The sequence below is a fragment of the Lepidochelys kempii genome, chromosome 7 (assembly GCF_965140265.1).
Source record: "Lepidochelys kempii isolate rLepKem1 chromosome 7, rLepKem1.hap2, whole genome shotgun sequence".
Lineage (NCBI taxonomy): Eukaryota > Metazoa > Chordata > Testudines > Cheloniidae > Lepidochelys > Lepidochelys kempii.
This window is the reverse complement of record NC_133262.1, coordinates 239,788-257,849: the sequence shown is the minus strand read 5'-3', so window position 1 is coordinate 257,849 and position 18,062 is coordinate 239,788. Positions and strand designations below refer to the sequence as shown.

General features: G+C 47.5%; 1 protein-coding gene across 11 annotated transcripts in view; it reads right to left on the bottom strand.

Moving 5' to 3' along the window:
• PLXNB1 (plexin B1) overlaps window positions 1–18,062 on the bottom strand; it is a 191,024-nt gene that overhangs the window by 78,666 nt on the left and 94,296 nt on the right. For all 11 annotated transcript variants that reach the window (XM_073350752.1, XM_073350762.1, XM_073350758.1 and 8 more), the window contains one exon: window positions 16,075–16,203. In XM_073350752.1, coding sequence (XP_073206853.1) covers window positions 16,075–16,203 — 129 coding nt within the window. The remainder of the gene's footprint in view (window positions 1–16,074; window positions 16,204–18,062) is intronic.

The following is an 18,062-nucleotide window of genomic DNA, read 5'->3' as shown; positions in this document are numbered from 1 at the left end:
CTACATGGTTACTCAGATTGCCTTGAAATTTGATATGGCTCATCAAACACTGGCCAGGGTGTTCCAAATTTGTGGTCATTTTGACCAAGGGGTTCCCAAAATACAAAAAAGTAAAAAAGTATTTTCTTAATGTTGACATATTTTCACCCAGATCTGGGGATCAAACCATGGCTCTGATCCTGATAAAAGGCTTGCACTCACTTGAGGGTTTCCCCCAAAGAGTGCATGGCACCCACTAACCTTCTGGGGGAGCAAAATTCAGAATGGTATTAGCCGAAGAGCTTGGCTCCTAATTTACCCTCATGCCTAATGTTCACAAGCAAATCAGATTACACTGAACATGCAAAGATAGAGAAGCCAAGAGGGTTTGTAGTTTAGGAAGTTTCATGGCACCTAGATAGCTCATGGGGATAAGCAGACAACTTAGATCCTAAACTGTGCTCAGCTAATGACACTTCAAATTCCTGGTAGGACAAACATCTGGAAAAGGTCTGAGCTGGAAGGGTTGGTGGAAGGGCTACATGTTGCACGAAATGGTAGGGGAGAGGCTGGAGAAGAAAAGAAACACTCCCATCTTCTCTCATGCATGTAAATTTACTAAGCCAATGTAATAAAGCTCTCAAGATTTTGGGACATATAGATGTCTGAGATTTCTCTCACTAGCTCTGTTAACAACTACACATTTAGAAGCATGACCATTATCCCCATTCCACTATCACAAAACGTACAGGAGAGAGAGGAGCATTTAGGAATCATACAGTAATGGTGTCGAGAGACCCCCACACTGCAACTATTCCTGGCTCTGGCAGTGGCCTGCTGAGTGACCTTAGGCAAGTCTCTTCATCTCTCTGACATTTTCCTTAATCAACAAGTGTTGTAGCCAACATGGAGGAATTCTACATTAGAGCTTGACAGATAAAGGTGGTCTGACCACAGTACTAAAATTAATGGTAATTTAGGTACACGTGATCATGATTTGATCATATTTCTAATGTGGACCCAGAATAAAGTCCAGACCAGTGATATAAATACATACTTGGTGCTTTAAAAATGCCAATATCACAAAGCTGAAAAAAAATTATCAGACAAATCAGCTGGGAGGGAGAATTTAATCAGAAAAATATAAATGATCATCCAAAATTGTTTAAGAATACTTTCACAGATGCCCAAAAAGCCATAATCCCACAACTGAGGAAGAAGGGTTAAAAATCTGACCTGGTTTATGGGGGAAGTGAAGGCAGCTATAAAAAATTTAAAAGATCTATATATCAAATGGAAGAAAGGGGAAGTTGATAGTAATGAATATAAATCAGAAGCTAGGAATTGTAGAAAATTGCTAAGAGAAGCAGAAGGACACAAGAAGAAATCTATGGCTAGCAGAATTAGGGACAATAAGGAGGAGCTTTTTAAGTATGTTAGGAACAAAAAGTATCATAACAATGGTATTGGTCCATTAATAGATGGAAATGTCAAAATTATCATAAACCATGAAGAAAAGGTAGATGTCTTCAATAAATATTTCTGTTCTGTATTTTGGAAGAAAACAGATGATGTAGACATATCATATGATAAAACACTTTCTATTCCACTAGTATCTCAGGAGAATGTTGAACAGCAACTACTGAAGTTAGACATTTTAAAATCAGTTTGTCCAGATAATCTGCAACAAAGAGTTTCAAAAGAGCTGATTTAGGAGCTTACTGGGCCGTTAATGTAAATTTCAAAAAGTCTTGGAATACTGGGGAAGTTCCAGAAGATTAGAAGAAAGCTACTTTAATAAGGATAAATAGGATGACCCAGGTAATTTTAGGCCTCTTAGTCAGACAACAACCTCGGCAAGATTGCCGAGCGGCTGATATGGGACTCAATTAATAAATAATTAAAGGAGATTAATATATTTAATGCCAACCAACATGAGTTTATGGAAAACAGATCCTGTTAACTAACTTGATATCTTTTTTTGATGAGATTACAAATTTGATTGACAAAGGTAATAGTGCAGATGTAATATACGGAGACTTCTCCAAGTCATTTGACTTAGTAGGCATGACATTTTAAAACTTGAATGATACAAAATTAATATGGCACACATTAGATGGATTAAAAACTGGCTGACAGGTCTCAAAACGTAATTGGAAATCATTATTGAATGGGTGTGTTTCTAGAGGAGTCCCATTGGGATCAGTTCTTGGACCTATGCTATTTAAAGTTTGCAGAGGACACAGAAATTGGGGGAGAGGTAAATAATGAAGAGGACAGGTCACTGATTCAGAGTGCTCTGGATCGCTTGGTAAACTGAGCAAAAGTAAACAATGTGCATTTTAATATGGCTAAACGTAAATGTATATATCTAGGAACAAAGAACGCCGGCCATACTTACTGGATGGGGGACTCTATACTCAGAAGCAGTGACTGAAAAAGATTTGAGAATTGGTGGATAATCAGTTGAACATGAGCTCGTGTGACACTGTGGCCAAAAGAGCTAACTGCAGTTCTGGGATACACAAATGGGGGAATCTCAAGTAGGTGTAAAGAGGTTATTTGACTTGTGTGACTGCTGCTGGAATACTGTGTTCAGTTCTGCTGCCACAATTCAAGAAGGATGTTGATAAACTGGAGAGGGTTCAGAGAAGAGCCATGAGAATGGTTAAAGGATTAGAAAACATGCCTTTTAGTGACAGACTCAAGGACCTCTAGTTATTTAGCTTATCAAAGAGGTAAAGGGTAAGTTGATCACAGTCTATAAGGACTTACTTGGGGAACAAATATTTAACAATCGGCTCTTTAATCTAGCACAGAAAGGTGTAACGCAATCCAATGGAGATAGACAAATTCAGACTGGAAATAAGGTGTAAATTTGTAATAGTGAGAGTAACTAACCACTGGAACAAATTACCAAGGATCACAGTAGATTCTCCATCACTGAATTTTAAGATCAACAGTGGATGTTTCTCTAAACTATGATTTAGGAAATATTTTGGGGGAATCTATGGCTTGTGTTATACAGAAATCAGACTAGATGACCACAATGGTCTCTTCTGGTCTTGGAATCTACGAATCTGTGAATGATCTATGGACCTGAGCCTCAGTTTCCCATCTGTAAAATGGGGATAATGATGTAAAGTTCTTTGAGATGTACTGATCAAAAGCACTATATAAAAGCTAGGTTGTTTTGTTACTATCTACACACAGTAGTTTATCTACTGCAAATCTAGATGAGAACGGTGATGAACTGGGGTTATGGCTGTATAAATTAGAAATTCTGATTGATACTGTGAAGTTGTACTGTGAAAACCTGCTTTCTCATGAATGCTTGTATGTATGTGGATCCACCATAGCTGACAGGACCTGCAGTGGTTACACACCAGACAGATACTACAGAAGGTGCTTAGGACCTAACGACTAGGTGAAAATATCTGGGAACAGTGGGTGAGCTGCATCCTCAGAAAACTGGTTTAGCTGACTCCTCTGAAGGAAGGGGAGGAGGGTAGGAGCAGTGGCAATTTACCAGGAGTAGAGTAAAAAGACCAGATGACCAGGAGAGGTTTAAATAAAGAAATACACAAGAACAGGGGGAGTCAGACAAGAAGCAGCAGCTTGGGGCAAGAGAGAGCAAGGTCACAGAAGCTGGATAAGGGGCTCCAAGGAAGAGGTCACTCAGCATTTAGCAGCCTCATGAGGCAGGGGGTCTCTGCCCTGTTTTCTGAGGCCAGATAACCACCAGAACTCTGGACAACCCAAGGGATTCATACCCCAGCCAAAAGAATGACCTGCAATGCTGATGAAACTGAGGCAGGGACATGCATTTAATCTTTCATGTTTTGTATGATCTGGACTCTCCTGTGCTTTACATGATTAAGTATAAAAAAGCATAAAGGCATTAGACTATACAAAGTGCATGCGTCTTGTCTGCTTCAGAACCACTGCATGCCCCTGAGAATTAAACTGTACATCACAAACTTCACTTCTTTGGGGCAAAGTTTTGGCAGAGGGGGATGTTTACGTAACTGAGGTCAGTGCTGATCTTAGGTCCTAGGGCAGGTGGGTTTGAAGCCCTGTGATGGGGTGTCTACCGCACATTCATCCTGCAGGGTTTAATGCAAGCCAGATGGGCCAATTAACAAATTAGGTAGCTAATTAAGGAGGCTCAGCTGGGCTGGAATACACAGGCAGCTGAAAGCAGAAGGGGCTGCTGGGATAAGGCAGACATTCCCAGGAGAAAGGGAGGAATAAGTGGAGACTGCAGCCACTCCCTGGGAAGAGGGAGGAGGCTTTGGGAACTGGTAGGCCTAGGAAGAAAAGGGGAACCAGTAGTAGGAAGCAGCCAAGGGATAGAACAGTGAGGCTAGAGAGAGAGGGCCCAGACTGCTAAACTGAGGGTCCCTGGGCTGAAACCAGAGAAGGGGGCGGGCCCAGGTTCCCCTACCAGCCACTGGAAGAGTGGCACCAAGACAGTGGGCGGGAAGACGGCCTCGTACTATTGAGGAGCTAACCCCGCCCACAAGGGGGGAACTCAGATAGTGACATGACCAGAGGGCCACACCATGAAGAGGATATTGCAGTTCCTGAGGCTGCAAGAGGGGTTGCAGGCGGACAGCAGAGACTAACTGACAGTGTGCAAACTGCAGCCGGAGTTGGGGCAGAGTCAGCCTCAAGCTAATCCCCAGAATACCAGGAGGAGGCAACAACAGTGAGCGATGCGCCCTGTGACAAGCCCCATTTTCAAGACGTGGTAGCAGTCCAAGAGTCAGTGCCCAGGAAATGTGCCAAAAAAGCCAAGGGAGGAAGCAGTGCTCCAGCCTGCTGAGGTTTTAGAAGTGTAACACATGCCAGGGGATCAATAGCTCAGAGGCTTGGATTCTCCTCACAGCAGTCCTAGTGGATGGCCAGGAAGGACTGTTTGTTAGGATCTGTGACAACTGCAACTGCCTAAATGGCTACTAACTCCTACAAACATTCCTCTTTCTGTTTAAAAAAAAAAAAATTAGGAAATTCACTGATGGAAGACATCATTAAGCAGAGTTAAGGTTGCCCGGTAGTATCTCATGCCCTCAAGAATATCAAGTTCAGCAAAAGTCAAACTTTTGAAAGAGAGGAAACACAGAGTTAAGGTACATGCCAACACAACGTTACATCTGCCCTCTGAGTAATGACCCAATACTTTCATAGCTCACATACTTGAACTCTGCTTTTGCAGAAAGTGCATATCACTAAGGGAACTGGACATGTGACAACCGTAGCAGAGTAATATGCCTTCTCTTTTCTAAGGCAAAATTTGTTTTTAGATCAGCTGTTCTGAACAGGAGCTACCTACACTATTCTACACTCAAGTACTGGGCAACCACACACACAGGTTACATTTTACAATTCCCTCACCCCCTTCATTCTTACTCATAGGATTTCACCTAACATTACACTTTAATTTACCTATCATTAACCACAATGACAGGGTTTCATATCCCACCTCACTGCTGACAATCCCCATGGCAAGCAGAGCCCTGTACCCCACCTTCTGACACAACCTACACAACTCAGTGCTTAACTGATGCATTCCTTCGATCACATACAGTGGAGCAAAGATTTAGATGTCCTCATATCACATTCACAGCTCTGTGATGCTCCTCAAAGTAATCTCCAGACCTCTTCAGATCACAATCACATCTCTATCAAGCTGCTCCAGCTAATGCCTCCACTATTCAGTATAGCTATTCTTAACACAGTGAATGCAGAATGCAGTTAATTCTCTGGAGCTTGGGAATGGCAGGGGGGCAGGGCAGAGTTAAGGTTGTGTTGATGTGTACTTTAACACTCAAGGCAGTCAAGGAAGACAAGACTGCTAAGGAGATGGTTCATCAATGGCTGTTAGCCAGGATGTGCACGGATGCAAAACCATACTCTGAAGTGTCCCTAGCCTCTGTTTACCAGAAGCTGGGAATGGGCGACACGGGATGGATCACTTGAAGGACCAGAGGATCACTTGAAGAGGAGACACTAAATTAATTCTTTGCTTCAATCTTTACTGCAGATGATGAGAGGGAGATTTCCACATCTGAGCTATTCTTTTTAAGTGACAAATCTGAGGAACAGTCTCAGATTGAGGTGTCAATAGAGGAGGTTTTGGAACAAATTGATAAATTAAATAGCAATAAATCACCAGGACCAGAGGGTATTCACCCAAACATTCTGCAGTTTCACATTTGAGTTCCTTCAGAACTACTAAATGTGATATGTAACTTACCGCTTAAATTAGCCTCTGTACCAGATGATTGGAGGATAGCCAATGTAAAGCCAATTTTTTAAAATGGCTCCAGAGGCCATCTTGGCAATTATAAGGCAGTAAGCCTAACTTCAGTACCAGGGAAATTGGTTGAAACTATAGTAAAGAACAGAATTATCAAACACACAAATGAAGGTAAATTGGGAAAGAGCCAACATGGCTTCTGTAAAGCGAAATCATGCGTCACCAATCTATTAGATTTCTTTGAGGTGGGGTCAATACATATTGGACAAGGGTGATCCAATGAATATAATGTACTTGGACTTTCAGAAAGCCTTTGACAAGTTTCCTCACGAAAAGGTCTTAAGCAAAATTATCAGTCATGGGATAAGAGGGAAGTCCACTAACACAGAGGTGGGTGAACTAGGGCCCACAGGACTCTCCTGCCCGGCCCCATAGCTCCTGGCCTGGGAGGCTCGCCCCCAGCCCCTTGCCCACAGCCTCCGCTCACTGCGCCGTCGGCTCAATGCTCTGAGCGGCGGGGCTGTGACCTCCTTGGGCAGTGCAGCTGCAGAGCCCAGCCTGACCCAGTGCTCTGTGCTGTGTGGTGCGTGATCCAGCCACCGGTGCTCCAGGTAGCGCGGTAAGGGGGCAGGGAGGGTTGGATAGAGGGCAGGGGAGTTTGGGGGGTGGTCAGAGGGTGGGGAACAGGGGGTTGAATTGGGGCAAGGGACCCGGGGAGGGGGGGCAGTCAGGAAGGAAAGGAGGGGTTGGATGGGGCAGCAGGGGGCAGTCAGGGGCAGGGATTCCAGGGGCGGGACAGGGAGCAACACATCTCGAAGAACACCAGTTACAGAAAAGGTAACTGTCTTTTCTTCGAGTGATTGCTCATGTGCATTCCATAACACATGATTCCAAGGTATATCTGTTAGAGGTGGATAGGAGTTCACAGACACTTGGGATGAAGCACTGCCTTGCCGAACCTGGCGTCCTCCCTAGTTTGGGAGATGATTGCACAGTGCGAGGTGAATGTGTGGACTGATGAACATGTGGCAGCCCTTCAAATGCCCTGAATAGAGACGTGAGCCAGAAAGGTACCGGACGAGGCCTGCGCCCTAGTCGAGTGCGCCCTCACAATCAGTGGCGGGAGAACTCCCGCCAGGTTGTAACAAGTATGGATACATGAAGTGATCCAGTTGGAGAGCTGCTGAGTGGATATCAGCCGCCCTTTCATGCGCTCAGCCGTGGCAATGAACAGCTGCGAAGACTTACTGAATGGTTTCGTATGTTCCAGATAAAAAGGCCAGAGCCCATCTTACATCTAGCATGTGGAGGCGGCGCTCCTCACTGGACGTGTTGGGCTTGGGACAGAGCATGGGTAGGAAATGGCCTGGCCCGTATGATAGGTGGAGACCATCTTAGGGAGAAATGAAGGGTGTGGGCGGAGCTGGATTTTATCCTTATGGAATACTGTATACCGGGGTTCGGCGGTCAGGGCCTGAAGCTCCGATACCCTTCTAGCAGGGTCGCCACAAGAATGGCTAATTGATCGCCACAAGAAAAACTACTTTCCATGAGAGGTGGGACTAGGAGCATGTAGCAAGCAGCTCAAATGGAGCCTGGCCAGCACCAAGTTCAGGTCCCGCTGAGGGACCAGGGGTCTAACATAAGGAAAGAGGCAATCCAAGCCCTTAAGGAATCGACCGGTCATGGCATGAGGGCACTAGACCCTGGGCTCTGAGATGAAGGAGGTAATCCAGTATAAGATGGATTGGGGCAGCCATTGGCGAGACACCCTGATCGACGGCCCACCGGGAAAACCAAGACCATTTTGCCAAGTAGGCCTGACGCATGGAGGGCCTCCTGCTCTCCAGGAGGATTCGCTGGCCTCCCTTCGAGCAGGTCCTCTTCTCTTGGCCTAACCATTGAGCAACCACGCTGTGAGGTGGAGGGTTGCTAGGCTGGGGTGGAGGAGGCCCCCTTGGTCCTGGGAGAGAAGTTCTGGGAGGGTTGGCAACGGCCATGGCGGGGCAATTGCCAAGCTTGTGAGAGCCCTGTACCAGAGCTGTCTGGGCCATGCCAGGGCGATCAGAAGGATGCAAGCCCTGTCCATCTTGATCTTTTCCAAGACCTTGCCAATCAGGGAAATTGGGGGAAAGGCATACAAAAGTTGACCCGATCAAGACAGAAGGAAGGCGTTGGAGATCGTGCCCCTGCCCAGCCCTCCCCTGGAGCAGAAATGGGGACACCGGTGGAAGTGTCTGGTCGCGAAGAACCCTCCATTCGGAAAATCCTGTGCACCACTTCTGGGTGCAGCGACGATTTGTGCTGAGAGGAGAAGTCTCAACTCAGCCAATCCACCTGAGAGTTTCGGACGCCCGGTAAGCGATGGGCTTCCAGGTTGATATCATGGGCTGTACAGAAGTTCCACAGCCTGAGGGCTTCCTGGCAGAGAGCTGAGAAGCGGGCCCCGCCTTGTCTGTTGATGTAGAACACAAAGGCCACGTTATCCATGAGAACTGTGACCACTCTGTCTGCTAGGCATGAGCAAAAGGCCACACAGGCTAGGCGGACCGTCCTGAGCTCCTTGACTTTTATGTGTAGGGCTGGTTCCTGCATGGACCAAAGGCCTTGGGTCTGGAGGTTTCCCACACGGGCTCCCCACCCCAAGTCCAACGCATCGTGCACCAACTCACAGTCAGTGGCCAGCCCCTGAACGGGACCCCTCGGAGCATGTTCCCCGGGGTGGACCACCAGCAGAGGGAGGCTAGCACGAGTTTGGGCACAGTGAGGACCTTGTCCAGCCTGTCTCTGGACTGGGAGAATGTCGAGGCCAACCAGAGCTGAAGAGGCAGCATCCTGAGTCTGGCATGATGAACCATGTACGTGCACACCGATATATGGCCCAGGAGCTGGAGGCACACCCTCGTGGTCATCTCAGGAAACCTCGTGACCACCCTGATGAGCTCCCTCAAGGTGTCGAATCTGTCCAGTGGGAGGGAGGCTCTGGCCAATGTCGCGTCCAGAATTGTACCAATTAACTCTGTGTTGCACCAGTACCAACGTGGATTTGGTGCTGCTTACCAGCAGCCCCACTGTGAAGCTCGTGGGCAGGAGTGGTTACTTGATCCTATACCTGTGACCTGGAGCTGCCTTTGACCAGCCAGTCGTCGAGGTAGGAAAAAATCTGGACCCCCCTGACGCCTGAGGTAGGCCACTACCACAGACATACACTTTGTGAAGACTCTGGGTGCCGTTGATAAGCCAAATGGGAGGACAGTGAACTGGTAGTGCTCCTGCCCTACCATGAAACGGAGGAAACGCCTATGTCCCTCGAATATGTGAATGTGGAAGTATGTGTCCTGTAGATCGCGGGCGGCGTACCAGTCCACGGGATCCAGGAAGGGGATGATGGAGGCCAGAGAGACCATGCGGAACTTGAGTTTCCCCAGGTAGTGGTTCAGGCCTTGCAGATCCAGGATGGGCCTGAGCCCCCCTTTGGCCTTCGGGATAAGGAAATAGCAGGAGTAGTACCCCTTGTATCTGAACTCTGCCAGCACCACCTCCACCACTCCTAAGTGAAGGAGCCACCTCATCTCTTGCTCAAGTAAGCCTTCATGAGAGGCGTCCCTGAAGAGGGATGGGGAGGGAGGGTGGGTAGGTGGGGCAAAGAGAAATTGGAGGGTATAGCGCCAAGAGATGGTGCTGAGGACCCAACGGTCCAAGGTCAGTAGCAACCACTCTGGGAAGAAAGTACATAGGCGGTTGGAGAAGGGAAGGTTGGGTGGATCCCTGGTACAAACTGGTAAGTCGTCCCCAGGTGTCCCATCAAACTGGCGCTTACCTGCCTGCTTGCCCTTGGAGGACCCAGGCTGGGGCACGGGCCGAGACAGTCGCTGTGGGCGCTTTTTATAGGCTCTTGATCTTTTATAAGGGGGCTCGTATTTGGAGTGGGTAGCCTGACTAGGGGCTTGCTGCGACTTGAATTTGGTCCTGGCTGGGGCTGGGACATAGATACACAGAGTCTTTAATGTCGTGCAGGAGTCCTTAAGACCGTGTAACTTCACGTCTGTTTGTTCCGTGAACAGGACCTTGCTGTCAAATGGAAGGTCCTGCAAGAAGTTCTGTGCCTCGCTGGACAAACCCAACAACAGGAGTCACAACGCTCTTCTCGTGGACACCGTGGAGGCCGTAGATCGTGCAGCTGTATCTGCAGCGTCCGAGGCTGCCTCAAGGGCTGCCCTGGCTACAGCTGTGCCCTCCTCGACCAGAGCCTTAAACTCCTTCTTATCACGCTCCTGAAGGGAGTCTGCAAATTTTGGCATAGAGCCCCACAAGTTAAACTCATATCTGCTAAGCAAGGCTTGGTGGTTTGCCACCCTCAGTTGGAAGCTCGAGGACAAATAAATCTCTTTCTACAGAATAAGTCTAGTCTCCTTGAGTCCTTATTCTTAGGGGTAGGAGCAGGTTGGCCCTGGCGCTCCTTATGGTTGACTGCCTCGACAACTAGAGAGTTGGGGGCAGGGTGGGTATATAGATACTCGTGCCCTTTGGCAGGCACGAAATACTTCCGTTCTCCCCTCTTAGAGATGGGGGGCAAGGAAGCCAGGGTCTGTCATGGGGCATTTGAGAACTTTGGCACACCTCTTGGAGTGGGAGAGCCACCCTGGCTGGCGCTGTAGCTGAGTGGACATCAAAGAGGGAGTCCGAGGATTCCTCCACCTCCTCAGCTTGTAGGTTGAGGCTTGATGCCACCCTTTTCAAAAGTTCTTGGTGGGCTTTCATGTCCTCCTGAGGAACAGGAGGAGGAGTAGCCGTGATTAGGGTGATTAGGGGTCTGGAACACATGAGTTATGAGGAGAGGCTGAGGGAGCTGGGATTGTTTAGCCTGCAGAAGAGAAGAATGAGGGGGGATTTGATAGCTGCTTTCAACTACTTGAAAGGGGGTTCCAAAGAGGATGGCTCTAGACTGTTCTCAATGGTAACAGATGACAGAACGAGGAGTAATGGTCTCAAGTTGCAGTGGGGGAGGTTTAGATTGGATATTAGGAAAAACTTTTTCACTAAGAGGGTGGTGAAACACTGGAATGCGTTACCTAGGGAGGTGGTAGAATCTCCTTCCTTAGAGGTTTTTAAGGTCAGGCTTGACAAAGCCCTGGCTGGGATGATTTAACTGGGAATTGGTCCTGCTTTGAGCAGGGGGTTGGACTAGATGACCTTCTGGGATCCCTTCCAACCCTGATATTCTATGATTCTATGATTACCTCATCGGTGGCAGATGCCACCACTGTCACCTTCTGAGCATGGAACAGGAGAGGAGCGCTCCTCTGACCCCTTCCTGGGTGGCTGAGAGAGAGGCTGATGGTCTTTTTGAGGCTCCGGCCACCGAGCGAGCCACCACCGGGAGCTGTACCGGGGCCCACAGGGACCACTGGTACCATGGGGCTGGCCAGAGAGCCTGTGGCACTATTGGAGCAGACTTCCCCGCCTGACTCACCAACTGTCAGCGTCGAAGGGAGGCCAGGCTGGCACACGATCTACCGCTATCCCGGGACGGGGAAGAGTGACAGCACTGCGAGTGGTGCCAGGCTCGAGAAGATGGTCCTGGTGTGGAGGAGCGGGAGTACCATCTGTAACAGCTGCTCCACGAACGGCTCCAATGGGCGGATCCATGATGGCCTGGTGCCAGCGATCTACACCTAGGGCTGCGGGAGCAGTGCCATGGCAGGGACCTCGACCAGGACGAAGAGCGTGACCAGCATTGATGTTCATACTGCAAGGGGCTATGGTAGCTTCTCGGAGCCAATGACCTCCGGTTCCATCTGTCCCAGTGGGGCACGCTCTGATCGTCTGGTCTGCACTCCCTCAAGGTGGATCTGTGTCTGGAATCCCTGCTGCTCGGTACCCAGCCAGACAACCTGGTGGGGGCCGATGGGACCGGTGCGGGCTCCGTGCAGGACGGTCACTGTGTGGAGAGCAGCATCGGGAACTTTCCCTCGACTGTGAGCGATACCATCCGGGCGGCGACTGTGGAGGTCCGAGCACTGACTTCCCTCTGGACTGGAGAGCCACGGGCATTGGCACAACTGGAACCGGTAGAGACATAACGTCTTGAGCCGCCTAACAGGTCTCCGGCGTGGAGGATACCCCGAATGTGGCCACTGGCGTCCGGGGAGGTCGACTCAGAGCGGGCCGGGCTACACTGCTTGACTTGAGTCGGAGGCCAGGAGTTCGATGGGGAACGAGAGCTGCCCAACCCGGGTCTAGTCTCGTCCCCAGCCTTGCCCCAGTGCCTTGACGGAGAAGACCTCTTCTTCGTCTTTTTAGAGTGTCCCGTGGACGCGGAGCGGTGCCGACTGGTGGAAGGCATCGCTGGGTCACCGCGCACCAATGCTGCGTTGCTCAGTACCAAATCAGAGTGGTGCAGTGGTGTCGGGGTCGGGCTGACTCCATCAAATGGCTCGGAGCCGTATGTACCGCTCCTTCTTGGTCCAAGGCATAAAAGATCTGCAAATTTTGCAGCAGTCGCTGAGGTGGGTTTCCCTGGACAGCGTAAACAGGCAGCGTGTGGATCACTCACAAGCACAGACCATTTGCAAGTGTTGCATGACTTAAAGCCTGGGGCGCAGGGCATGCCCTGACCCGGGCGCACTTATCTATTCTAACTCTCTTTTCTTCTTCTTCTGGTAACTACAAGTACTAACTAACTACGAACTAAATGAAGCCCAAAGAGGGAAAGCTACGGCAGAGCTGGAGCAGAGCAGTTTCGAAGCACTTTCACTGGTGGCAAGAAGGAACTGACGGGGGGGAGCATACAACGCCCCATATACCGCGCCATGCCAGGGGCACTCCCCTATGGGTACTGCTGAGGGAAAAACTTCTGGCACCGGTGCACGTGGCGAGCACACACACCTATTGTGTAATGCACATGAGCAATCACTTGAAGAAGATCTGCACTATATCATGTTGGGGGCTGCAGATAGCAGGGCTGGGCCTTGTCTGACTGAACACCTCTGTATTATCGTATCGCCATGACGACTAGTTTCAGTCTCTTGTCTGCAGCCCTATTGACAATTACTTCCTAATTGCCCAAACCATTTTCTGGTTAAAGAGATTTTAAAAACTCATTCAGTTTCTCAGCCATTTTGCAATAATTGCTAATTTAATATACTTCATTTATTAATGGGCCTTGTGATGGGGTGTATAGTCCCCACAATGGCTCGGAAAGTGACAGAGGCCCTGGGAGCAGGGCTAGCTCCACCCCTCCAGACCTGTCAGTCAGTCACATATGGCAAGGAGGAGACCTTTAAAACAGAGGAATCTGCAGGCAACTGGAGGGAGAGGAGTGGGAGTGCCCTAAGCAGGAAGCTGCTGGTGGGACTCCTGGAGCCACAGAGGGAACTTCCAGCTGGGCATCATTCACCCCAACCCTACAAAGGGTGCAGCGAACTCCCAGGGAAAGCCAGAGATGTAAGAAGGCCTGCAGAGGGCAAGGGCCCCTTGCAAGTTGTAAGGAGCTGGGGTCTGGGTTGAAGACACCCAATGTAAATAACTGGGTGTGATCACATCCCTCCACCATCTGTGCAAGAAACCTCAGGGGACTCTTTTGAGCCTGCTCTCCCCAAGTACATTAGCATGCCTCTCACCATCTTGGCAGCATTAAGTTATTCTGATTTGGGTGCCCGGATCTTTTCCTGCACAATTTTAGAACTGTGTATTCTGTTTGGTTCCCATTTTTACTCATATATTTCTGGCCCAATTCTTTATGAAGGCATGTTAGCCACATATTATTTGTATTCTTCTTTATCACAGGAATCATTGCTTCTTGTGCTTTCCTTTGGGTGTATTTTAGGATTCTTCAACCTTCCTCCACTCATGGATTTTAATACCGCCTCCCAAGTTTTATAAGTGTCTTCATTCCTCAAAATTTGCTTTCCTCAAGTCCAGTTGTCTTATATTGCTGTGCTTACTAGCATCAACCTTTCCCACATTTTCCCACAATACTCACATTTTCAGTCAATTCTTTCCTACTGGTAAGCAATCACGCCAGGGTAGCTTCTCCTTTAGTTGGATCTTTTGCTTTCTAGCTCAGAAAACTGGACTCTTCCGAACATAAGGCATGCTCAGATGGATTTTTATCTAACAGGTATCACAATCCTGCAGTTCCAAGCTCTCAAATGTTGCTCTAGCCTAGGGATTGCATGAGGGAGGGAAGGGGGCAAGGCTGCAGCTGATGCTCACTGTGGTTTCTCATTTAGTTGTCATTCCTTGTATCTTTATCCCTCATCTGATTAGACTGAGCCTCTCATTTCTGAAGATAAGTTTGCCACACAGCTTTGCTTCCCCAGTCCCCCTTTCCTGCATGGATTGCAACTGTTCCTGTTATGAGAATTATTTTCAGGTTCCAGCCATTGATCCCAACTCTTCTTGTTTATTCCCCAAACTCCTTATATATGGCCACACACAGTTTTGTTCATTATGTCTCCTAATTATTCACCTTCTATTGCACAAGAGCTCCATCTTCTACTTCACTATTGAAAACTGAAGGCATACGCCACATTTTGAGTTAAATAAAGCTCTCTCTTTTCCACTTAGTTTAAAGCCCATCTAACAAGTTCTGTCAGTTTTGAACCAAGAGATTTGTCTGCTCCTGCTAAGTGGAGTGTAAAACAGTGGATCTCGACCAGGGGTACATGTACCCCTGAAGGTACACAAAGGTCTTCCAGAGAGTACATCAACTAATCCAAATATTTGTCTAGTTTTACAACAGGCTAAATAAAAAGCACTAGCGAAGTCAGTACAAACAAAATTTCATACGACTTGTATATAGAGCAGTATAAACACACTGAAATGTAAGTACAATATTTATATTTCAATTTATTTTACAATTATGTGATAAAAATGAGAAAGTAAGCAATTTTTCAGTAATAGTGTGCTGTGACACTTGTATTTTTAAGTATGATTTTGTAAGCAAGTAGTTTTTAAGTAAGGTGAAACTTGGGGTTTGTAAGATAAATCCAACTCCTGAAAGGGGTACAGGAGTCTGGAAAGGTTGAGAGCCACTGGTCTGACACACACAATCATTAGAAGGCTCCAGTGCTTCATGAACCCTGTGACAAAAGTGCTGAGAGCCAACAGCTGACCCAGTATTCTGGTTACTGAGCACTAACTGGTTCTCCCAGAGAAGCCCTGTATGAGGTGTGGAAGATTTAAAATGATCTAATCACATTGTGGGTTGATGAGTTAAGGGGCTAATTATCCCATCAGCTGAAATGGTAGTTAAAAAGCACAGGAAAAAAGTGGAAAGGAGGAGAGAGGGGCTAGCAGAACCTAGGGGAAGCTAGGTCACCAGCTGGTGAGGTCTCTTACTCTCCCTGGAGAGAGAGCTGAGGATTGAAGGACACTGTAGGTAGATGTGGTGCACAGGGATTGCGACGATGGCTTGGTGGTGGTTACATAAATAAAAACTCACAGAACTGTAGACAATTAAGAGGCATGCAAGACTGTTTGGGAGTGACCCCAAGGCGGGAAAGGAGCTTGCCCTGTTACAGACCCTAGGCCTTTTTCTCCACATTGCTAACATATCTGTTACTATCTAACTGTTGGTCTCTGTAATGTAACAACTCCCTTTTACGCTCATCCATCATTGCTGACATAACTCGTGCACAGGGATGCACAAGGGCTGAGAGACCAATCCCTGGGATGGCAGGATTCCCGTCATATTTTACAGACATGGCGTGAGGCCAGGCCCCTATGACCACAGCATGAGGCTGACTACAGACACCACTTTCCCTCAGGAAGTACTGTGGGCCCTAAATGCTTTCATTCCTTTACAGTAGGGATTTCATTGATCTCACCATTGACTGGGTCATGACGTACAGGTTCTGCTGCGACTGGTCAAATAGCAGGTCTCCACTCACCATGCTGTTCAAATGGATGACTAGAGAAGCATATGTATTAGCTTCTCCCATTGCTCCTAAGTACACCTGTAAGAGACAGAGTTGTAGTCAGCAGGCAGGCAAAATGAAGAGTGAAGTAGGTGGCCAGCTGCTGTTTGTTGTATCTCCTTGTTACATCTAGTCATAAACTAGACTGTAATCACTCTGGAGCAGAGACAGTCTCTTTACTGAGTATCTGTACAGTGCCCAGTGGGCTCCCACAGCCTGATTGGTGCCCCTAGGTGCTATAGAAATGTAATGGAAGTGCTATAGAATGGTGCTATAGAATGTATAGAAGTGTATAGAATGGTGCTATAGAATGTATAGAAGTGTATAGAATGGTGCTATAGAATGTATAGAAGTGTATAGAATGTGTAGAATGGTGATATAGAATGTATAGAAGTGTATAGAATAAAATGGTGCTATGGAAGTGTATAGAAATGTATAACAATAACAGGGAAAGGAGATATACGAATGGATGAGTAGGTAGGTATGTGAGCAGACGAAGGGGAAAGTGAGCTTTTGCCAACAGGTTTGAGGGCTGATGGGCAGATATCTGAACAGGCAGAGGGGAGTGCAAAAATGAGTGGATGAGTTAATAAGTGAACAAGTGGTCTGGTGGATGGGAAAAAGTGAATGAATGAAATTAGCAGGGAAATAATTGCCACCTCCTGGACAAAGCTAGAGACTCATGTGGTGCTTTAACCACATGATTTTTCAGGATAGTTTGTGTTCACAGGGTGTAGGATGCCCCATCCTGGCCACACCAGTTCCATGAAAGCCCTGAGAGAAGAGCTGAGGTGGTCAGTCATGGGTATCTGGGAACCGTAAACTTGCTGTGGAAAGAACTAGTCATCAAGCCACTGAGTGACCATCATGAGAGAAGAAAAGGAGTACTTGTGGCATCTTAGAGACTAACCAATTTATTTGAGCATAAGCTTTCGTGAGCTTGACAGTAGACACAGCAACATGCTCTGTCTGGAGGTATATCTCAAATCAACCAAGAAACGGAAGTGTGGAAAATGTGATAACCCAACTGGTACAACTAGCAGCACGTGGAACCTTTGTCCTTGGGCCTGTACTGGCTGCCTACTGGCTTCCAGGGGAAATTTATAGGAGTTAAGTTTGGTCTATAGAGACCTAAATGCCTTATGTTATATTGCACTGAGGAAGGATGATCACGTGGTTATGGCTCTGGACTAGAACTCAGGACACCTGGGTTCTGTTCAGAGCTCTGTCACAGGCTGTGTGTGACCTCAGGCAAATCACTCTGTGCCTCAGCTCTCCATATGTAACAAGGAATATTCTTTATTTCAGGGGATTTGTGAGGAATAATTCAATGCTTCTGAGGCTCTAATGATATAGTCAAAAACGACTATATAAGCACCTGGACTGTGGCCAGTAACTGCTGTAACTGTGGCCAGTAAAGGCACCTGAATGGTTGTCCTGTTGGTATAAGAGAGAGGGAACTGCCAGCAGAGTATTCTCCATGAGGGGTCTCCATTTGGAATTTATTCTCATTGCTGATCTCAGATTGCACTAACCTGTCAGCAACCTGACCCTGCTACAAGGCCTCACCTATATATTCAAAGACAGTTATAATACTAGACACAAAAGGGATGAAGAATGGCTGAGTAGTTAGTATGCTAGCCTGGAACTTAGGAGACCCAGAGTCAATTCCCTCCTCTTGCACAAACTCCTATATGACCATGTGTAAGTCACTTGGGCCCAGATTCCCAAAGGTATTCAGGCTCTTCCATTGTTAGGAAGTGGGTCATTTGTGGGTCTTGGCCTTAGTCACTCTGTGCCTCAGTTTCCCATCTGTAAAATGGGATAATAGCATTACACTATCTCACTGCAGTATTGTGACGATAAACACATTAAAGATCTCAGGTGCTCAGATACTA